The 23,370-nt window shown below is 37.5% G+C and overlaps 2 protein-coding genes across 2 annotated transcripts; one reads left to right on the forward strand and one right to left on the reverse strand.

Annotated features, from left to right (window-relative positions):
- Nucleotides 1-66: 66 nt before the first annotated feature.
- LOC141587058 (lethal(2) giant larvae protein homolog SRO77-like) lies at nucleotides 67-17,065 on the forward strand. The gene is made up of 24 exons (XM_074408477.1): nucleotides 67-274; nucleotides 975-1,105; nucleotides 2,702-2,786; nucleotides 5,234-5,287; nucleotides 6,587-6,678; nucleotides 6,803-6,906; nucleotides 7,425-7,500; nucleotides 7,730-8,180; nucleotides 9,765-10,103; nucleotides 10,183-10,380; nucleotides 12,193-12,291; nucleotides 12,388-12,457; nucleotides 12,775-12,902; nucleotides 13,058-13,352; nucleotides 13,430-13,578; nucleotides 13,658-13,779; nucleotides 14,074-14,191; nucleotides 14,314-14,369; nucleotides 14,457-14,547; nucleotides 14,632-14,818; nucleotides 14,913-14,966; nucleotides 15,074-15,189; nucleotides 15,377-15,439; nucleotides 16,731-17,065. Exons 1-24 carry the CDS (start codon nucleotides 215-217, stop codon nucleotides 16,839-16,841), a joined length of 3,249 nt encoding a protein of 1,082 aa, XP_074264578.1. The 5' UTR covers nucleotides 67-214; the 3' UTR covers nucleotides 16,842-17,065.
- A 1,446-nt stretch (nucleotides 17,066-18,511) lies between these two features.
- Nucleotides 18,512-22,128, reverse strand: LOC141587059 (selT-like protein). Its single transcript, XM_074408478.1, has 4 exons — nucleotides 21,708-22,128; nucleotides 21,506-21,582; nucleotides 19,435-19,750; nucleotides 18,512-19,024 (listed from the first exon to the last, which is right to left on the reverse strand). The coding sequence occupies exons 1-4, from the start codon at nucleotides 21,885-21,887 to the stop codon at nucleotides 18,905-18,907; spliced, it is 693 nt and encodes a 230-aa protein (XP_074264579.1). The 5' UTR covers nucleotides 21,888-22,128; the 3' UTR covers nucleotides 18,512-18,904.
- Nucleotides 22,129-23,370: the final 1,242 nt, after the last annotated feature.

Raw genomic sequence — 23,370 nt, forward strand, 5'->3', positions numbered from 1 at the left:
TTATTTAATAAAATAAGTTAATAATAAATACTCCGTATAAAAGGAGAAAAAAGAACATAAAGAGTCAACTCGAGGAAGAAGGTAGACGACAAAGGTGAGATACAGACCTCCATTTCCTTCCTTCACCATTTTTCATCCGCCATTTCCTTTTTTGTATTCTTTCTTCATTTCCAATTTCCCTCCATTAATCGTCCCGGAGCAACCAACAATAACAATGTTCGCCAAAAAGTTATTGAATAAAGCCACTCATCACCACCATCATCAACATCATCAGGTATATTTCTATTTCCATCTTTTTTTTTTCTCGATTATATGTTTTTGATTGCGTATCTACCAAAGCTAGGTATTTCCAAACTTCAATTATCGTTTTCAAATTAATCACACTTTGCTTCTGCTGCTGCTAATAGGAGGAAATTTGAATATGTAATGTGATTTGTGACGAATATGTCCGTCTTAAATGAGAATTTGTGATTCCTTATATACACATGACATGGTGATTGCATTTTGTTAGCTTACAAAATGCACTGCTTACTGTTTTTTTCTTCAGTGTCGGATCTTGAACTAAAATATAACGAGGGGGCCATTATCAGAACACTTAATCACATGTGTCAATACTTACACTCGACTACCCGGTCAAATGGGGCAACTGATCATTCACTCACTCAAATGTATATCAGACTTAAATGATCATATGGCCGGCTCCCCTTCCGCCATAACTAAGGTTCTCGTTCTATCAGACTTGTATTATACGACTACTAGTGTAGACCAGAGACTACACATTTTTGTATTTATTAAATATTTATAGTGGATGCCGGAAGGGGGTGTCATTTTGGATTGTCAAGGCATATAGAGTTTTGGGTTCTGAATCAAGGGGTGCTCGCTTGTTCAGCAGAAATTGTGAATATGGTAGCAGGATACCTTCTTTTGTTGTCAACGCTCCATTATTATTGATGTTGTCGTGATTGATTATGCAGCGGGAAGATCAACATGGGAATCCTAGGCAAGATGATTTTGATATACAAATTCTAAGTCACCTTGGCATTCCTATAACTGGATCTATTCTTGATGTTGATCCACTTCAGCAATTACTGGCCATTGGAACGCTGTGAGTTTTTTGTTTCGCGTTTCTCAGCTTCCTGTCATCCTTCATTGTTGGTTGGTTGGTTGGTTAGTTATCTGCTTGTATTCGGCTCTAATTCTGTTGAGTAATTTGTATAATTCTGGTACCAAGTTAAAGTTTGAATGCAATGATGTACAAGGCCTAGAGTTTACTATATATAAATCTTGTGTCTTCGCTTTAGCGTATTGTTAAAAAGTTTCCGCCTTTAGAAACACTTTTTCTGTGATTGATGCCATGAAAAGTTCGTTTCCAAATTCCTGATTCGGAGATCATATAAGCCTAACACCATTAGATAATCAAACTCCATTTCCATGGACACTGTCTTGCTGTTATTGTTACTTAAGTCCATATTTTGCATAACTAAGAGGTGGTGAAGAGAGCTAGAATATACAGAGGTCTAAGCCAGCATTTTAACTGTTATGGCATGGTATGTTATGTGTTCATCATCTTGCCTAAGAGCGGGGTTGAATTGAAGGGAGGGATGGTGAATAAGATAGTTCAAAGATGGGAGAATGCTGAAGACAGGTGAAAAACAGAAGTTTTTGTGGAAAGATCAAAGAAGAATGATACATTTAGTTTAAAGAATTGTCTGGGGGCCAAGAGAGGTTGCAGGGTGTCGTAAACTTGGTTTCTGTGTGTAAGTTTTACTTTTGTAACCAAATGTTGTAGAATGAAGGGCAGTGCCCGTCTCTTAGAAACATGATCGCGCCTAATGAGCACGGCTTAGGTGCTAGGATTTGAACCTCTGCTGAACATGTTAATAACAAGTAGTTAGTCTTCCTTCCGATAATCTTTTCTTGGACACTAGATACATCAAATGTGTGAACATAAATTGTCAGGGAGCCCCAGCCCTGTGCAACGAACTTCTGCCACTGCACAGTTCTGATACTTTTGTGTCATATAATGCATTAGTTGATTTTTTTTCGTCGTGTCATCTGGAAACAACATATTTATGTTCTGGATTCAGATATAATGTTGTGGTAGCGGTGGTGAGTCTGGTGACAGAATATTTCAGAATGTTGTTATGCGTTTTACTTCTTTTTTTATGCATTTTGGACATCCTAATTAATTGGAGCTGCGTAAGATGCTAGGATTCTGGATTTCTGGTACTTCCCTTGTTATCCAACCGCGCAATTTCAATGACCTTTATTTGATCTCAAATGAGGTCTCCTTGTATCTAGGCAAATTTAATTGGTTTTTAACAATGTGTTTGGATACACTTTTAGGAGGGAGGCCCAGGGGAATGAAAGGGAGGGAAGGGGAGGGGAGGAATAATGATTTTTTTTTCCCATGTTTGAGGTATTTTATTAGGCGTGTAGGAGGAAAAATAGATCCCCCATTTTGTTTAGGTAAGGCCCCCAACCCATTTCGCTCCACCTCCAATTCCCTCCCAACCCATTTTGCACAAGGGAAAGTCCCTCCCTTTCCCTCCATATCCCTTCACCCAAACAAAGGGTAATGTAATTTTTATTTATCCTTTAATCTCTTTGAAGAGTTTGTCATAGATATATCTGAAAAAAGGATAAGGAGTATTGGCCTTGTTTCATTTACATTAACTTGTTTGTTCTTCCGTATACGCAGTGATGGTAGGATCAAAGTACTTGGAGGAGACAGTATTGAAGGTCTTTTAATATCCCCTAAACAATTGCCTTACAAAAATTTGAAGGTATGAGCAATGAAAGTTTAACCATGTATCCTGCAAATATTATCATTTTACATAAAGTATTTTGTTTGTCTGGTGTCATGTATGTTACTATTGTACACCTTGTTACTCTTCTGATTGGGTTAACCTTAATTCCTCTTTGGGCACAAGAATACTATGTGATCTTGTGGCTTGAAGATTGACAAATGTCAAATGGTATGAAATCCATGTACGAGTACTAATTGTTTTAGCAAAATATCGTGTTGGGATATATTATAAAGGTTCTCCAGAGTGGAAGTTTGTCACTTCATAATTCTTTGAATGACATCGTGATGGCATTGCATAAGTATTTGCGTTTGTGCTGGGCATCTACAGGGGTACACAACCCAACATTAGGGTTACTGCATGCAATAAATAAATAATTGGGTACTCTAATGTGCACAAACCAAACCCGAGGGTATTTTGCGCACCAGTTTCTTAACTCTCTTTTCTGGTGTATAAAAATTGCATTTATTTTCACTGACTGCCCCATCATATTTTTAATCATAAATATTGTTATTTGAAGAGAAACAAATAGACAAGCATTGATTAGCAACTTCATTTCGTTAGGTTAAGTGTTTCTAAACTCCTAACGAATAAAAGGACAAGTATGTCCCTACTCCCTACAGCTTTATTTTGTGACCAAAATTTGGGAAATGTCAGCCTTGAAGTTAACAAATTTACGGAATAAATTACATTTGAGTGATATAAAGGACCGACAGTGAATGAATGAAAGTTAAGGTGGTTCTGTAATGCTGGAAATAGTTACTCTCTTTGTCGCTGTTTTCTTTTCAGCCGTATCTATCAAGAGGTTACATTTCTATATGGGCATGGTTTGGCGACGGAGATTACATATTTGACATCGCCAATCGACCATGACCAACTCTTCCCTATTCTCTACCAGCCATGGTAGTAAATTGTGGTATTCGAATATTGGCAATGAAATATGAATTAAGCATGTACTGTTGCTATTCATCGGGGCTTGTTCTTTATCAGTCATATCGGCAGTCTGTGTAGGATAGATTGTGCCTAGGAGCATCCAATGTGTCTGGAATGACAAGCAATGGCTATTCTTATAGTAGTTTATATAATTGAAAATTTAGTCTGGTTAAGTTAAAATTTTGTACGTAATGGCGGATATCTTGACTCTATGTTACTCCGAGTCTTCACTTTGGTTGCGCGACGCGTGTCCAACACTTGAGTGTCGGATACGACACGACACTTCAATCCTTCATTTTACACCAACAAATTGAAAACTTCTTGAAAATAACCGTATACGACACTCCGACACCGTGTCGTGTCCGACACTTGAATCTGAGTTGGAGTAAGATAGCTTGCGTGTAGTTCGATATTTGATATCATATTGTGATACACCCTAGACCCTAGAGCCTAGACCAAGCTTCCAGATAGCCGTAACAGCTGCCACCAGCCTCAACCCAACCCTCCTCTCCCAGCACAGACAACCTCCACCATATCTGATCATTGCTGATAAATGTTTAATACTATTTCCAGTTCCAATCTTAGTCGCTCCAACACTTCTCCACCACCCTAGCCTTCACCCACAGTACCTATACGTCCCCCCCACCCCACACATTCTAGATTCATCCACAAAGTCACACGGCACACCTGCCCTCTTAATGATAATTGTAATGGTAGTAGATCTTGAGCCCTCAGCCCACACAAAAATGTCAAGCAAGAGAAGGCGCAAGGATAAAAAAGGCCATGTGCTCATGTCAGTGGGGTGAGTCGTGGAGGATAGAGAAGGTTGTCTTGTGGAGAATTGGAGACTTGAGGTTGCCAGATTCTGTGATTGAGGAGAAGAAGCTCGGGAATGGAGGTAGTTCAGGGGTGGTGGACTGCGGTTGATGCCTTAGGCAGAAGTAGTCTTACACTCTTACCCTACTTGTCTTGCTCTACCTAAACAGCCATTCAGAAACCAAACTTTAACTATTGGCTCAAGCAAAGAGAGTATAATAGATGGTTTCTTGCAAAGTAACATAGTATATATATGCTATACTCCCTCCGATCCACACCAAAGGTAACACTTACCTAAAACGGACGATCCACACTAAAGGTAACATACCTGGCCCACAACATTACCAAGTTGTACTTATACCCATTTCATATTTACACAAAATGCCATTACATACCCCACATACCATCCCACAATTACATGACCCACCTATTTTTTCCCTCTTTACCCTTACTTTTTCCATCTTTTCTTAAATACCCCATTTTCCCCTATGTTGCCTTTGGTGTGGATCGGAGGGAGTATTTGGTAAATTCTCTTTACACATTGCTTGGAAATTGCCTCTAGCAAGTGAACTTTGTGCGGATATGTTAAGATTGTTACAAAGTTAGGGCCATTCTTTTTGCATGGTCCAGTATTTTTTTTTCCTTTTAATTATCTCATGCATTTTTTTTTCTTGCAGTTTCTGCAAAACAAAGGTTATTTGGTTGGAATCGTGAATGATAATGATATTCAGGTCAGTACATAATCTCTGAGGAGTTAACGATCAGACAGCCTTTTGAATATGTGATTGCTGGATGTAATATATGTTATCCATGGTAACTACTCCTTCCGTTCGGTTGAATTACATACGTTTGCTTTTTACACAAGATTTAAAAAAGTGGTAAAAGTACAAAAAATAATGGAAAAGTAGCTTAAGTTATGGGTTGAAAAGTGATTGTACTAACCTACCCTTATTTATAGTAGGTCAACTTTATATGAATGAGAACAGATGAGGGTATATTGGTATTTTTAAGTGGGTAAAGTTACATTAAACAGAAATGTATGGAATCAAATTGAACATCCCGAAACGGAACATGTAATGAAATTCAACCGAACGGAGGGAGTAGTTTGTATCTTTATATTGGTTCTCTGAGTGTTATGTGCTAAGCCCTCAGATTGAGAACAATGATGTAGCAAGAGTATGTCTCGGTTTTGTAGCATATGTTGGTCAGTCAGCTGTACTTATATCAGATTTTAGGACGAAGATAAAGTGTACAAGGTCACTTGAATCAAAGGTGTAGTTTTTGTAATCTGATAAAAATTTCTTTTGCTGAAATCGTAAACTTTTGGTAGTATTGCTTGGCAAATAATGAGTGATATCCAATGCTTCTCTTCTCAATGCAAAGATTCTTGGAAATTGAATGGCTTTCTAACATTGAAAGTTGAAATGATGCACTCATGAGCAGTAGAGTCCTCAAAGAGTCAAAGTTACTGAGATTTAGTTTGAAGTAGATTTTTTTTTTTTTTTTTTTGGTGACGAGGGGTTGAATCCCCCCGGGCACATGCAATACCCTGCAAACCACGTGTGCCATGTAAGACATCCTTTAGGATGACAGGTAACCGCAGCACTCCCGTGTAGGGAGTCGAACCCGGGACCTCTCAATTCGTTGCCATTGCAACGCTTTGAGGCACTCCCGCACTCCACTACACTCAAGCCACTTTGGTTTTGAGCATTACCTTTAACTCACCAGACAGTCTATGTAACAAGTAAACAATGTGTTTGGAGTTAATTATATGGCGTTCTTGCCTTCGTGATGAATACTAAAACAGAAATGTCCTACAATACTAGCAATGAAAGAATAGTTTGTCGAGGAAGGTTCTCTGATACTGATAGTCGTGTATAAATCTTCGCTGGATTCTTACAAGTTGACTTGGCGTATTATTACTTCTCTAGAGGGTTATTCTATTTCTTTTATACTGTTTTAGATATGTGAACATCTGTATAGGCAGATATCAACAGTGTAACTCAATATACAGCACTTCTATTTTTCAGGTCTGGAATTTGGAGAGCAGATCTCTGTCGTGTAGTCTGCAGTGGGAGTCCAATATAACTGCTTTTTCTGTAATTTCTGGGTCCCTGTTCATGTATATCACCAATACTTTCTTTTAAATCTATTCAAATTTTCTTGTTGGATCTTGGATCTATTTTTCTGCTTGGGGAACTACATCATCTAATGTAACATAAAACGTTGTCTTTTTCATTTTGTAGGATATTAGGAGATGAGTTTGGAGAAGTCTCAATTTTGAAGTATGCTCCTGAAGGTGGAAAACTTGTACAGATGCCATATCGTATTTCTCCTCATATAATTGCTGGTAACACTATTCTCAACTTCCTGCTATACTGATATTCTTTTGCTTTTTGGCTTTTTGCTATTCTGATTGTACTGGAACTCTGGATGGGCAAGTTTTTAGAGTCAGGTGTGGGTTGTCCAACTATTTTGTTAATATATTGTTGCATTATTCACTAGCTTGAGTATTCAATTTTTCAGTAGTTTGTTTACACTCCGTTATAGGAATAGAATATCATCCATTAAATACATATCATAAATGCCAAAATTGGAGCAGAAAGTTACCCCCTCCCCTTCAAATCCAAATACCAAACACCACAGTCCCGCCTTTTTGTGAGGGGCATTTTAAATTTATGAGGGGTGTTCAGATTGGAAAGGAGGGGGTATTTTTTAGTGTATCAGAGAATATGTTGCCTTGTATTGACATATCTTTGGCTGTTGTCTTACCTCCTATATTTGCTCTTTTTATTTATAAATGACACTGTTAGTTGGCTGCTTTTTTGCACAAGATTATCTTAAGCAATCGAGTTGACTGTTTTACAGAGAAGACTGGCATCATTATTCCTACTGACCAACCTGTTGCTGGGGTTCTTCCTCAACCTTCTTATTTTGGTGACAGGCAAGTGGTTGTGAACATTTCTTGTTTTTTTCAATGAATGATGTTATTTTCTAAGGAGTTTTGTGTTTAACAAATATGCTCTGCTCCTCATTCAGTCAAGCTAGAAGTTCTACTACCGACTACATATTGCTTAATGAAAAAACTTACATTGAAATTTGTTATTCGGTGCTATAAATTTCAGGAAAGCTATTATTTATTCCCTGATCTATATACTGTTATCATCTTGCAGAATTTTGATTGCATACCAATATGGGTTAATCATTCTGTGGGACGTTATTACAGCTGAGGTTGTAGTCTTTAAAGGCGACAAGGATTTACTTATTAAGGGTCACTTGTCTGATTCGTCTCGTAAATTAGATGTTGATCCACTCAACAACGCACTTGAAGATATGTATGAAAAAGAAATAAGCGCTCTTTGCTGGGCATCTTCGATAGGCTCAATCCTTGCTGTTGGATATATAGATGGAGATATATTACTTTGGGATTTACGAGCTCCATTTAAGTGTAATAAAACTGGTGATTCATTCAATGATGTTGTAAAGCTTCAGTTATCTTCAGCTGAAAAGAGGCTTCCTGTCATTATTCTGCACTGGTCTGAGGTTAACGTATCTCAGAACAGCTCCAGTGGCCAACTTTTTGTTTATGGTGGCTGCGAAATTGGATCTGAAGAAGCTATAACGGTTAGTTTTCACTCCAGTTTTGGCTCTCTTTGCTGCGGATATTTCACATGGTACCCCTCAATTTTTCGACTTTCTACATTGTACCCCTACACTTTTTAAAACATACATGGTACCCCTAATTGTTGTCATTATCACTAAGTGTACCCCTAAACTTTATTTTCCGTCAATTAAACTTAGTTTTAGACGTTAAGTGATTACTTGGACGCGTAACCAAGTTTGTCATTTATCATCCAATGACATAAGAACTCTATTAGGGCTCAATATCCATCTTTGGACGTGATAATTTGGCAAAGAATCAATAAATTTTCCGTCAAATTTTTTTTTGCCCATATATATCAATAAATATTAGGATCGAGATGGATATTGAGCCTAATAGAGTCCTTATGTCCTGGAATAATAAATGACAAGTTTGGTTACGCGTCCAAGTAATTACCTAATGCCTAAAACTGAGTTTAATTGATGGAAAATAAAGTTTAGGGGTACACTTAGTGATAATGACAATAATTAGGGGTACCATGTATGTTTTAAAAAGTGTAGGGGTACCATGTAGAAAGTCGAAAAATTGAGGGGTACCATGTAGAATATCCCTTGATATTTTTGATTGTTTTGTTCCTCAGTAGTTTTGTTAGCATTTTAATTGTCGATTCCATAGCTATAAGTAATGTGTTGGTGGCTTGGTGCTATGAGGACGTGACCTGAGTTGCTCCACTTGTTTGTGTCATTTTTGGATAGCATTAAGCTCTTTCATTGTTTTTTGCAACTCTTTGTGCCAATGATATTTTGACCGTCAATTCCAACTGGAGCCATTTTGTCTGTCAGGCACTCAGACGCTTTGATGCTAGTCTAAAGGGGAAAAGTTACACTTTTTCGTTGCTTCTCTTTTATTACCTAAGGAAATGACCTCTCCCATGTTTTCAGGCTTTTGTAAGTGTACCCTATATTTGAAAGTGAAGGATGTTTCGTGTCAGACTCTTGGATCATACCCAAGTCTGACACCTGTACCCAAGTTCAAGCATGATAGGTCTGTGCCGCCCGATGTAAGCAGGTTTATATTTGGAAAGCAGAGCACTCACTCACTCCGGGATCATGGATCCTGTGGGAGTGAAGAAGTGTGGAGTTGGACAAAGATTAGTATGTCTTTGATGTACCTCTTCACTTCATTGGAGTAGCTGTTGGTTTCAGAAAGCAAATGTTTTACGCGATAATGCATTACTGCAATATGGCTTATAAGATTTTTGTTATTGTGTACTAGAGTTTATGTTGTGCATTGAGCGTCGTACTAGATTAAGTTTATGTAGTTTGGTGTAATTATAATAAAGATTGGTGTGTGATAGATATGTTAGGATAGGACTTATAGGTGTCTGTTTTTCTTTTGTCTTCCATTTTGGTGTTAAGTAAACCCACCGTTACTCTTTTGTACTCTTATGGAGTGGAGGGTTCTCTAGAATAGTTACAACATTACAGGTAGTGTCACATACATCTAGTCATACCCAAAGACTACTAGGGATGGGGTCAATGGTGAACTGCTGTGGGAGAAGTTGGGCATCACCCATTTAACTCCTGTGTTATCACATTTTGTGTCAGGTTGTGAGCATGAAATGGTCTCCTGGCATGGAAACTTTAAAAAGTGTTAGCCGTGTGGACCTTGCCGTGCATAGTGCTTTTGCAGACATGGTTTTCTTATCTTCTCTTGGGACGCCTGCAAAGGGTCAATATGATGGCCTTTTTGTATTGACAAGACCTGGCGAGTTGCAGTTTTATGATATGAAGTTTTTGTCTTCTTTAGCTTCTCAGCATGAGAGAAAATCACATGCATCAGGTGTTAAATTTCATGTGGCAATCCCCACTACTGATCCACAAATGACAGCTACCAAACTCAGCTCGCATGCATATGATGGAAATGTGTCAGCGTGGTTGTTGGAGGTACATAACTTTTGTACAGCTTCACAATCATGAAATTTATTACAAATTTTCCTGCTCAAGAATTTTTTTATTGGTGTAGATAACTTCATTTGGTTCAACACTGAGCCCAGGTAAATGCACAAAGTGGCCATTAACAGGGGGTACATGGAATGAAGGTTCATCTGCTGATGAAAAGCCAGAGAAAAGAATATACATAGCTGGGTACAAAGATGGAACTGTCCGAGTTTGGGATGTAACTAAATCAACATTTTCACTGGTGTCCTATTTAGAAGGTCAGGTTAGTGTTCCATCAATTGTAATATTGCTAACTGTTGGAATATTATAACCCACATGTGAGTGTCCCACATTGCTTGGAGAAGAGAGATTGTACCTCCCTTGTGTTTGTCAAGTGGTCCGTCTCTCCTTCGTTCGGGTAAGGCCCAGTCCCATTTTCATGTTCTAACATGGTATCAGGAAGGGACCTCACATGTGAGGGCGAGTGTTGGAATATAACCCACATGTGAGTGTCCCACATTTCTTGGAGAAGATAGATTGTACCACTTTATAAACCAACGGGGCTACTCCTCCTACCGACAATTGGTTTTAGGATGGAACCTCCCCTGTGTTTGTGAGTGGTCCGTCTCTCCTCCGTTCGGGTAAGGCCCAGGCCCATTTTCATGTTCTAACACAGACCTTGGATAATTCAACAACGCCGGCAGCGTAGTGTCTCAGAATGGCTATATCATTATGACCCAAAGTGGTAACTGTATAGATAATTGTGTGAACTGGTGCTATTTCAGAATGTAAGAAACTTCAATAGTTTAATGACTCATTTTTTTTTTTTTTTTTTTTTTTGCAATATAAATGAAAGCCATAAAATATTAAGGGGAATTTGGTAAGGGGTCCCATATTCCCATTCCCTTTGTTGATGTTTGTTCGATACTTTTTCCCATACCCTTTACCCCTTTTTAGATTAGTTTTACACCCCATTCCCTTAGATTGATTCCCGCACCTGGCCACCCCCAAAGGGTTTCCCAAACCCTTACCTTATTAGTTATTACCTCTCGTCACCACCCCTTCAACCACCAACACCCATCACAAAGCCTCACCATCAACATTGGCACCACCACTAGCGAAAAAGTCGGCTCGCCCTCGCTTTGCTGTCCCCCGTCGACCTCCTCCATCCCACCCACCCTCGTCATACCCCCACTTATTCCCGTCGGGATCCACACTCCTACCCGCTGAATCCCATACCCAACCTTAGACATCCCTTCACCACCCCTCGAAACCCCTTCCCCACCCCCAAAAACACACTCCGGATATCAAGTGTGGAGGAGGCAGGAGAGAATCTCGGCTCCGATTCTGGCGGTGAGTAGTGGTGGGGGTGGTTTGTGGTGGTAGGAGTGGATTTGGGGTGGTTGGTGGATTGGAGGGATATTTTGTCACACTGTTACCTATTCAATAACAAAACACATGATAGAATGAGGGGTTATCCCTTTCCTTCACTTAGTTTTCCTTTGGCTGATTCCATTTCCTTACCTCTTCTCAAACCAAACTCCCCCTAAGTATTTAGCTTTACTGGAAATGGAAGCTTGGGTAAATGGGTATTAGAACATGTACAGTAGTAAAACAAGGAGCGCTCCTCTTTCGCTCTTGATGTGCACTCCCGCTCATTAGAAATTGAAAACCAATTTTACACCTACAATAACAAAACTCTTTTACAAGCTCTCCACTTGAATTTTTGTCCCGTATTATTTATTTATTTATTTATATATATGCAAAATATTATTGAAAAATAATTTTTTCTCTCGCATTTTCACTTGTTATTGCCCACTTTAAGTGAAGAGCTAGCTCTCCTTTGCTCCTCTCCATTTTCACTTGTCAGTTGTCACAGGGAGCTCCTCTCCATTTTTATTGATTGAGAGTACATAAAAGCCAAGGAGAATGCCTTAATGTGAGGAAAAAACACTAAATTTTGCTCTCTAATATTGGGGAACACTTTGGAGAGCACCTTTGAGAGCTCTTATTGTACTTGCTCTTAGATAGTGCATTCAACTTATGTTAAATTTGTAGTGTTGTTTGGTTTAAGCTATTGTCTCAATCTCTTCAGGTGCCTGGCATTGAAAATGTGGGTTTAAATATCTCCGTGACATCATTAGACTTTTGTGAGTCAACAATGAATTTGGCTGTTGGATCCGAGTGTGGTGCGGTAAGAAAGTTTTTCCTCTGTTTTTAGGAGGATTATCCATTATCAAGTTCATCAATGACAGTATTTGATTATTTCACCTTGCTATCCTGTACTTAGGTTCGTGTTTACAGCCTGACTAGTGGGGGTGGAACAAAGCTTCACTGGGTGAAACATTCTGAACAGAAAGGTGATTCCGGACAAACTTGTAAAGTTAAACAGAGTATATAAGTTGTCCATATATTTGCTGCTGAGCCTACTTGTGTTGCTTTGAGCCTCCGGCTCAGGTGCAAGTGTCCTACATGACATGTCTTGTGTCGCACACGGCTATTTTGTGAGAATTGAGAAGGTTCGTGTTTTTGACTAAACTGAAGTGCTGAAGTGTCATGTCACGTTAGAAGCGCACAGTGTCGAACATGTGGCGCTCAACCAAAGTGAAGTGTCCCAAGTAACCTAGATGCCTACTAACCTTTGGTTGACGACTTGACGTTTGCTATATAATTACAGTTTATGATATGCCATCAAGTAAGGGACCTCACTGCAAAGCTGTATTCTCGCTGGTGAATGCTCGTGTGCAGTCACTTCAGTTTTCTCTGTCTGGAATCAAACTTGCTGTGGGGTTTGAAAGCAGTCATGTTAGTTTTCTTTCCCCTTTCTTTGAATGCAGTTAATATTATAAGGCTGTTTCATGGAAGAGTATTTCTTTGATAATCTGAATATCTTCGCTTGGTGTTTTATTTTAGTCCAAGTTGTTTCTGACTACTTTTGCCTTTTATACTCTTCATTTCAGGTAGCAGTTCTTGACATGCGGTCTCTATCAGTTCTGTTTTTTACAGACTCAGTAGCCAGCTCTACATCTCCAATCATTTCAGCAATTCTAAAGACGTTTTCAGATGTGTACGAGTTCAGCGAAGGATCCAAGCATCTGGGATCCAAACATACAGAGCAGCCTAGTGGAGAATTAGTATTCACTGTCACCCAAGATTCAAAAGTGAATGTCCTGGATTCTAGGACTGGTAGCACTATCACCACACGTCCTTTGCATTTGAAGAAAGAGCATAAAGCGATTAGCATATATGTCTTAGGCAAGTTGTCAGTCCATAAAGATATTATGTTGATTCATGTATGTTTGAATTTTTACTAAACTCCATCTTTCGTGTAGAGGAAAGTGAGTTCTCGTCTAAATCTCCAAATACAAGTGAATCAAGAGGCACTGAGCACTTCTGCAATGGAGAAAAGTTAATGGATTCACTGCTTTTGCTATGTTGTGAGGACGTGCTTCGTTTATACCAAATGAGATCAGTGATTCAGGTAATTCAATAAACTGTACTTGGTGTTATTTTTGAATGTATACTTTGTTTGTAGCCTTACCGACAAACCTTTCGTCTAGGGTGACGATAAACCTGTTTGCAAGGTGAACCTCGCAAAATCTTGTTGCTGGACTTCCATCCTCAGAAAAGATGACAAAATTGGGCTTATCTTGGTCTACCAGTCTGGAACTGTTGAAATAAGGTACAAAATCATTGTATCTGAATTGGTATGTAATCTCGGTTAGAGGCTTATCTTGAAATTGGTTGCCACGGCCTAATCTGGGTCATCCAACTTATATGTGGCAAATGCCTTCACAAAATATGGTCACAGTAAACTTCAAAGCTGTGTTAACTTGGCCACGATTTGGTGATGTGGCCCAGATTTAACACGATGGGCATGCGTAACACTCTACTTGTGTTTTCTTCGTCTACATTTGACTTCATTTCTCCCTTCAAATGCATATTCAAAAATGTTGTTCATGCATTTTGTCCACAGATTGCTTCCAAGCCTAGAGCTGCTGCTAGAAAGCTCCATAAATTCAGCTCTAAGGTGGAATTTTAGATCAAACATGGAGAATTTGACAAGTTCTACAGATCAAGGGCTTATCAGTCTGGTAGCGTATTTTCATTTGTTAACAGGGATGAAGGACTAACAATAATGTCATCTCATGTCTTGCGCATTTGTTTAAACAATTTATTTGCTACATCAGAAAACTAATTTTTTAATATTTTGCAGGTGAATGGGGGCGAGGTAGTTTTCTTTTCATTGTCTACTGGTGAAAATGAAACAATGTACTGTTAGTCTTTACTCTTTAGTCCTAATATTTTATACTCTTCTTAGTGACTAAATCTCTCTGACAAATGCTTTTTTTTTTCAAGATTTAGGGAATCATTACCTTTGCTTCATGACAAAGTCATGTCTACTGCTGCTGATGCTGCTATTTCCTACTCTATCAAACATAAGAAACAGGTGAAGCTTATGAGTTGTCACATACTTTATACAATGGATACATGTTATTAGCCTCTTATATGGAGTGCCGTTGCCTTGTGACAGGTTGCTGCATCAGGTATTCTGGGTGGTATCGTTAAGGGATTAAAAAAGGAATCAAAAAATACAAATGATCCTCCTTCTCTTACAAACTTTCTCCAACTAGAGAGGATATTTTCTCATCCAGTAGTTACCGACTCATCTTTAACCACCTTAGAATATAAGGAAGAAGAAGTCGAGGAGCTTGATATAGGTGTTATTCTCTTTTCAATTTTCATGACCATGATGCGTTTTTATTATCTCTTCTAATTCCTCGATTTGTCTGATTTTTGTTTCCTTGAATCTAGATGATATCGAAATTGATGAGCCCATATTGCCAGCTGCAACTTCTTCCAATCAGGGTAACTTGATGAGTATTCTCTTCGAACATAGTAACAATTTGAATTCTCTTAATTGAATCGGTTTTATATATTCTTGTAGTTCTTAATCATGTTTGTAAGTATTGCAGCAAAGGGGAAAGCGACTGGGAAACTCAAAGACAGTCTGTTTGAAGGCAAGCATATGGATATGAAACCCAAAACCAGAACCCCAGAAGAGATTATGGCAGCATATAGGGGAGCTGAGGTAATTATGCTAACTACACTAGTTCCATTACTTCAATTCTTTTTTTTTTTTCGCTTTTTCTTTTGTCCTCTTTCCGTCGGAGGACCTCTTGCTACCTCTATAGCTGCTTTCTGAGTTCTCCGTTTTTAAAGAGGACAAAGTTGTTCCTAATAGGTGTATTCTTAATGATGACTAATTCTTTTATCAGTATGCGTCTGCTGCTGCTGAACGTGCAAAAAACAAACTTCTGGAACGGCAAGAGAAACTTGAGGTGATGTTTATTAACCCTAAACCAACTGTGTATCTTATATAGTTTCTTTGATTTATCCGAAACAGAATTAGAGCATTCATTTTTCTCTCGCATACGCATAGAATCAGTTTTTACGAGCAGAGAATTTGTTAGGGAGTTCAATGAAATATTGAAATAGTAGCTGAATAATAGAAGTGGATGATTGTCTGGACAATACTATTTGTTAGTTCTGAAGATTACCAACAGGCTGCAGTCTTTACGGCGTTATTTACATAGGAGAGTACAAAGAAGATCTAATGATACATAATACTGGCAGTTGGTGGCTTCTTGGGAAGCTAGAGGTGTCCAGTCTTGCCTGTTGCTAGTTAAGGCGAGTAAGAGGTTCATGAGATACATATACTGGTATCATTTGTTTCGTTTGAAAAAGACATTGAAGGATGTAAGTTGTAATAGGCAATTAAAAAGCATCGGTTCTCATACAAGAGGATCTTGAGGTAAGATTATCATGAGCCCTTACCACTTGACCGGCCCATATAAATGGGTAATTATGACTTTATGAGAAGTTTGTAGTGGGTAAATGGGCGGAGTTTTTCATTAAGTGGGTTGGTCTTATTACTTATATTATGTTATTGTGAGCGTTTTAAAGGAGACCGACTCATTAAAGTTGGACATACATGTGGCTAAAGAGGGAAGGTCGATTAAAAACTTGTCCTTTTTTATTTGTTGGAAAAGGCTACAGTCGTGTGCCTAACCTTTGTATGCACCGCTTGGACCTGGTGTCTCTTTGTAGACATTGGATTTATGATGGTAGGGGGTGAGGTGAGGGGACAGAGGTATAATATAATGTTGAAAGCCCTCATAATGTCTTTCAGCATTATCTTGAAAGTCTATCTAATGAAGGGAAATGTCTATAATTACATTAGTGATTAGTATATTATACATACCTTTCATTTTAAGTTGCAAGCACAAAAGAGCAAATAAATTCGCAAAATTAGAACACAGATGCGGCCATGCTGGTGTATAAACTATAAAACAATCTTACCGACGACTCTACATGGTCCTAGTGATCTTGTACGATCCTATACGATACTACCTGGTTATGAGCAATCTTGAAAGGTCCTACAAGTAAAACGACCTCACAACGATGTGAATCATTTTCCTTATTTGGATCGTAGGATTGTAAGGTCCCATCCGGATCATGATTCTAAGAGCTATGACTTGGACATGTGCTTCCTTTTTTTTTTCATTTCGTTTTTTTGATGAAGCAACTGGACGTCTAACATAAAAACTCCTTCGTGACTTTTTAATTCAGAGAATCGGCCAAAGAACGGAAGATCTCCGAAATGAAGCAGAAGATTTTGCATCAATGGCTCATGAACTTGCTAAAACAATGGAATCACGTAAGAGGTGGTGGAAGATTTGAAGTTTCGTGTCCGATGTCATTAGACAGCGGAGTATTTGCAGGACGAAATCTCTTATTGTTTGTTAGTTGTGTCTTAAGGGATTTCCTCTTGTACAAAAACTGCTATGAGAATACTGTATGCGTTAACAATGAGATTTCACGTTATATTCGTCATCTTATAATGGCTCTGTTGTATGCATGAAACCGTCTCATACAGGACCACAAGTTTTTCTCGAGTTGGAATTGAAGTGTACTGTCCAGTCTACTCTTTTCCTGCAAGGAGGTTGAAGCGTGTTGCTATTTTCAGACAATGTACAGTTTCATGATTGATTATCACTGGTCATGACCAAGATTTTGGCCAACTTATTGTGTACATAAATTTTCAAACCGCTAAACGGGGACGGTAAATATACAAACATCGTCTTCATTCTTCAGTTAGCCATTACAAGGTTAAAAGTCTGCGCATTACACAATTTTTTTTTTTGACAGCAGTAAAGAACTAATGAATTACAAATCCTATTCAGCCCTAATTAGGTTATGGGCCACCTTATTAAGATGACGCGGTATAAAACTAAAACAAATACAATGAAAATAAGAGAAAAAACTCATAATATCCTCGGGGAGTCCCTTAATCATGTGATGCAACTTCTCCACCTCAGCTAATTGGAAGAGAAGTTGAAGGGAGTCGGAAGAGACATCGAAATGGAATATATTATGACTTTTTTAGCGCACGAAAGATCCCTAAGGACAAAATTAAGTTAATTATATATAGAAAAAAGTTACAAATATACATTGTTTAAAGGGTTTTTTGTCAAACACAAACCTTTAAATTTTTTTTTTCCAAACACCACCTTTAAAAAAAAGTTTGTGAAACACAACCTTTAATAAAAAAATTTTTGTTAAACACGACATTTTGGCTAGAGCTTGAACACTTGCAATGGGGTGACTTTCAGTCGATGTTTGGGATAGCAAACGAGGTCGATTTGAGGTGTTTTTAAACTCGTTAGAAAGGTAGGAGTATAAGCTTTCTAGGCATTATCAATACGGCAGTGATAGGTGGCCTTATGTGGGGTCTATTTGTGTGTAAAGTATGGCTGGTCAATGAGTGAATTGGTGTTTTTCTGATTTGTTTTTACCTCCAATTCACTTCTTGACCAGCCTTACTTTACACACCAATAAACCCCACATAAAGCCACCTATCACGACCGTATTGGTAACCTCTGGAAAGCTTGTACTACCACATTTCCAAAAAGTCTAAAAACACCTCAAATCGACCTCGTTTGCTACCTCAAATATCGACTTAAAGTCACCTTATTACAAGTAGTTAAACTCTTGCCAAAATGTCGTGTTTTACAACAAAAAAAAAATTATTAAAGGTTGTGTTTTACAAACTTTTTTTTAAAGGCAGTGTTTGGAAAAAAAAGTTTTTTAAAGGTTGTGTTTGACAAAAAAAACTTGTTTAAAAAGTGCATTACTCCTGCTTAAAACAATTAGTATAATTATAAGTTAAAAACTTATCATATTTATTGTTTCGATTTTTCTAATGTGTGTCCTTAAGGCACATGTTAGAAAAACCGTTGAACCAATTAGACCATCATCTGATGCAGAACAACAATTCATTCATTGATTTCAAGAACGATTAAACTTGGCATAATTCTTGGGCCGTTGTGTTTTGCAAGGACAAAATGAAGGAGAGCAACTCATCATTCGTTTGGTTTAGATTATGATTCAGCAAAAGCGACATAGCTGACAAAACTAGCGATTAAGGTAATTGACCATAAACTCTAAAATTACAAGTCTTTAATAGTATACAGGTCCTTCACGCTAAGAAAATGTCAAACTTCCGATCCTTGTATCTCTGACTTACAAAAGTCGCAATGACAGCAAAGGCTTCAAAGTTAAGTACAACATAATCATATACATTCCATAGCAGCTACGGAAAGTATATGCAAAAGACAATCGAGCTCTCGGGAATACAATTCCCACTCCAACGTTGAGTGTTGATCTAGATTCTAGGCAAAATAAGCTTTGGTTTTTATCGGTTTCCATTTTGCTAGCGATGACAGGACAGGGGCGGGGCTGGTTCAAGCCCACAAGTTGCCTCCAGCACCATCCACAATTCCTGAACCAGCAAGCCTTTTGCCAATAAGGTCCCTCAACTCGATTTCACCTGGAAATCTCTGCTCCCTCAACTTCGAAAATATCTACAACAGCCATAGTAAACATAATTCATAGAGTAAGAACACTGTCCAGAATACCTAACTGCCGACCAAGAATCCCAAAGAATATATGCAGTTGATAAGCAAAAGTTCATAAAACAAGAAGCAGAAAACATAGTAACACAAAGCTTAAAAGTTACAAGCTGCAATGGCATTATAATCCGAGAATTTAGGGTCACAAAACAAGGTCATAAGATACTCCCTCCATTTTCCTTATCTTCTTCTGACTTTAAGGTCATAAGATACTGCCTCCATTTTCCTATTTAGGGTGGTGGTAGGTAGTTAGAGATCGTTGTGGGCGGTCGGACATCACGTTGGTGATTGTAGGGTACAAGGTGGTGGGTTAGGTGATGAATATTGACGAACTGCGGACATGAATTACAAAAATAACTTACTTGTTCCCCATCAAAAGACACTTCAAAAGCACCAGAACTTTGAAGGGAAGACTGGATAAAATTCCCAAAAAGCCAGGTTGCAGAAATGGTCCCGAATCTGTTAGCTCGTAAAGTGTAATACCATGGAGGAGGAGAAATTCCCAATCTAGGAAAGATCTGATCTCCAGCCATAATAGCGGCAAAAACTCCCACCTGAACGACAGGTACTAGTTTGCTCAAGATGCGTTTTGGAGGTGAAGGTGGATAATTTGCAAGAGCAACATGAATTCCAGGGAATTGTGTCTCAAGCATATTCTTCATCGTCACGGCAGTACCCCTAATTTATCCAAGAAAATCAAATGTAAGGGTTCCTTGTAGAAAACAAGCTTAAAATCTTGGAACACAAAAACATCACCCAAGTGCCTCTTCAGCCTATGACGGGGCAGAACATTAAGCATATAAATGATCAATGTGCGAACCATTAACCATACATGATACATCAAAAGTTTAACAAGTCACCTTGTCCTAAATGCAGTGTAAATTTTTGAAGAAAGCAGAGTAAATTTCTGAAGAATTGTAACAATATTAATTCGCTCAACTCTTGAAAGGCTGAAAGAGCCGTCTACTATTCTGCTAAGGCCCGGGCTGGCAATAAAGTTCTTCTTTAGCTTACATCAACTTCAAAATCATCCTCACCGTGCATACTAAGAAAACTAATGAGCAACATACCATGTGTATGCACGCTAGTGGTACACAGCCAAATTGAAGCCTCAAATGGCACTATAAGACTATAAGTATAATACTAGCCTTTTAGTAACTGAGACATTCAAAAAGAGAAAGAAAAAAAAAAAAAAAAAAAAAAAAAAAAAAAAAAAAAAAAAAGGCACTACAACCTTCACATAAACTTCTTGGAAACCAGAATCAACCAAGTAAAAGAAGTCTTACACAAATGATTGGCTTCAAAAATTCATATAAAGCTCTTGGTTTGAGTGAAATTTTATGAAAGTAATAATATCACAACTGAAGAGTGGCCAGGTCCAGCAAATCATGTTACTTGACAAATCCTTGTACTAAGAAGCCTCATGATCCCAATTCCATCCTCTACACAAACCTCCTCACTCTTTCTCTACTACAACCAACGCTACTGTGGTCGGAAGGGTTGTTATTAGATCTAGGAAAACAAACCCAAACGAGGGAAAAAAAAAAACTGAAATATACAAATTGTCACTCATCGAAACCTCATTCCCGATTCCTGATTCAAAATGTCAAATAAGTAATCTAAACTACACCTGAACCCTCATTCCTGATTCAACCTGAATTAAATCGAGTAAAAAAGACACTCATTTCCTTGTAACGCCTTCTGGATGTCTGAGTTTGATCATTAATTCTTAATTTAACAAAATAATTTTAAATATGATATTAGTAATGACAAATATTATGAATTTTGACCCAAGTCATTGTCGAAGGCGGTTGAGGTTGTACGTGTTTGTCAGAGTAGAGAAAAATGATTATTACAGTTGAAATAGTAGTTATTGGGTATGTAGTGAAGAAAATGGACACGGTTTTACAATTTAAACTACGAGACAGTCTCTTAGTATAATCAGTCATGTTAATTTTAACAGATATATTGTTTGGGTGAATCACGGATAAAATAGAAGCATTTACTCAGAAATAACAAGCAAGTATAATTGATTCCATTTTGGTTTGTCCTAAAATCTATGCTACTTTGACGATTCATTTTGGTTGTGTGTTGCGTCTTTGAGTACTCGAAGCACACTAACCTTGAAGCATAAGAATTATATAAAGAAAGCTTCATGTTGAAGAAGAACATTTCTTTACAAGATGGTTTTACGAATTCAATTCTCACAAATTATTAGTATGAAATCAGCAAAGAGAGTTGACCACAACCTAGAAAAAGTTATGAATACAGAAATCTAATCTAGCCTACATAATCAAACAAAACATGTATAAAAATCAGATCTTTCCCAAAATCATCAAAAACTAAGATAAACCCATGAATACCAAATAATTGCATCATCTAAATAAATAAATAAATAAATAAAAAAGAGAGAGAATAAAAATAGGAGAATACTTGAAGGAACAAGAGGAGCAGAAATCGATGGTGACAGTATGACCATAACCAAGACCACCTCCGATCCCATTAGATTGCTGCCATGAAAACACATAAATTAACATTTCATAAAATACATATATTGAAATACAACAAGATAAATGATTTGGGGTTGGCCGACATGAATCATCCTATAGATAAAAAGGGAGAAGAAAGAAGAAACCTGGGTAGGGAAATCAGGGACAACAGAAGCAGGTATGTGGGGTTTAGGGTTAGGGTTATGGTGGTGATGGTGATTAGAGGAAGGTTTAGGAGGAGGAGGATTAGTGATGAAGAGATTAAGGATGTCAGTTGAGAACAAGAAGAGTGGTAATCCAACCAGCAGCAGCTGCATTCTATCCATACCTCCCTATGGAAACTACACTTGTTTGATCAATATCTCAACTCTCAAGATTATCAACACCACCAAAATTTGATTATCAATTTCTGAAAGGCTAGATGATGATCGTCGATTGTCGATTGTCGATTGTCGATGTTGTATGTATCCTTCTCTCACCACCAAGTCAACTCGGTGTGTGTAAACTCCGGTCCGGTCTTTGGTCCAACCTTTTTTAGGATTTCGATTTTTGGTTCTGATTTTTTGTAATCCTGTCTGGGATTTTTGTTGATTTCAATTCTAATTTCGGTGCGGTTTTGGACTAATGTACAGCCCTAAAGTCAACTATTGAATATACATGTCTAGTATTGTCTCCCTCTAAATGGATGGTATCCGTCTTATGACGGGTCGAATCAATATCGTAGTGCATCCATGTGGTTAAAACTAACCCGTATAGCAAAGATTAGTGTATGGAGCGAAAATGTGGGTAGGTTGGTAAGTGACAAGAATACAAGATGCAAAGATAAATGAATGTACAATGAAATATTAAAAAATTAAAAAATATTTACATAACCAAGTAAATTTGAAGAAATGCTTTTTAGGTATCGTTTGGTTGCCATAGGGACATTAAACTCCCATTAATCTTAAAAACACATGAATTGATCAATTCACGTGAATTGCTCAAAAAACGTTTGGTTGACATACGAGAATTATTCATATGAGAGTTTACAACTACCTAGAAGGAGCTAGGTAATTTCAATGAGTTTACAATGTATGGGAAAATTAAAATCTGTAATTTTGGACAACCAAACAACCTCATCTTTCCAATTCATGAAAATTTAGAATTCACCTATTTTTTAAAGGGGCAATTAAACCGCACCTATAGAACATCTCAACCTTAAAACAAATACTCAGCATCAAATATTTTTATTCACAATCACAACAAATCTTTCATTTTTTCATTTCCAATTCCAAGCTTTTCCTACTCCAAAATCCAAATATTCATCTTCTTCCGTAAATTTTCCATCTCTAACTTATTTAACTACGGAGTAGTGGAGTACTGTATAATTTTTCTCATTCTACTTCCCCATTTTTTTAGGTTTGTTTAAATCCTATTTATTAAAAGAACAACCATAGAGCTGATGTGTCAGCTTGTGGTTGAAAGTGCATTATTTTATTTTATTTTAAATAGTGACCCACCCATGTTCTCCATCCATCTTTTATATTTTTCAACTTATTTTTATATGTAAAATTAAAGAAGAAACAATCTTTTATAAAGTATGCAAAAAGCTTTCAGACAAGTTATTCTGATACTGTATGTTATTTGCCCATTAGTTAACTTTAATAAAATAATCATTAATAATATTTATTATTAGCTTGATTATGATATAATAATTTATACAATCAACAACAGGAAAAATACAATCTCTAAATTTAATATATAAAGTATTAAACTTAAAAAACGAAAATAAAAATAAATATTTAGAAATTTATAAATACAAATATAATA

This window comes from Silene latifolia, chromosome 6 (assembly GCF_048544455.1).
Source record: "Silene latifolia isolate original U9 population chromosome 6, ASM4854445v1, whole genome shotgun sequence".
Classification (NCBI taxonomy): Eukaryota; Viridiplantae; Streptophyta; class Magnoliopsida; order Caryophyllales; family Caryophyllaceae; genus Silene; species Silene latifolia.

Excerpts from the sequence above, each read along its gene's own strand:
- LOC141587059 (XM_074408478.1), bottom strand. The coding sequence starts at position 21,887 with ATGGATAGAATGCAGCTGCTGCTGGTTGGATTACCACTCTTCTTGTTC. Across the intron at positions 19,751-21,505 it reads TGCTCCTCTTGTTCCTTCAA|GGGTACTGCCGTGACGATGA; the intron begins GTATTCTCCTAT and ends TGGATAAATTAG. Across the intron at positions 19,025-19,434 it reads TGTCTTTTGATGGGGAACAA|ATATTTTCGAAGTTGAGGGA; the intron begins GTAAGTTATTTT and ends TGGCTGTTGTAG.
- LOC141587058 (XM_074408477.1), top strand. The coding sequence starts at position 215 with ATGTTCGCCAAAAAGTTATTGAATAAAGCCACTCATCACCACCATCAT. Across the intron at positions 13,780-14,073 it reads TCTGGAACTGTTGAAATAAG|ATTGCTTCCAAGCCTAGAGC; the intron begins GTACAAAATCAT and ends TTTTGTCCACAG. Across the intron at positions 14,548-14,631 it reads CTATCAAACATAAGAAACAG|GTTGCTGCATCAGGTATTCT; the intron begins GTGAAGCTTATG and ends GCCTTGTGACAG.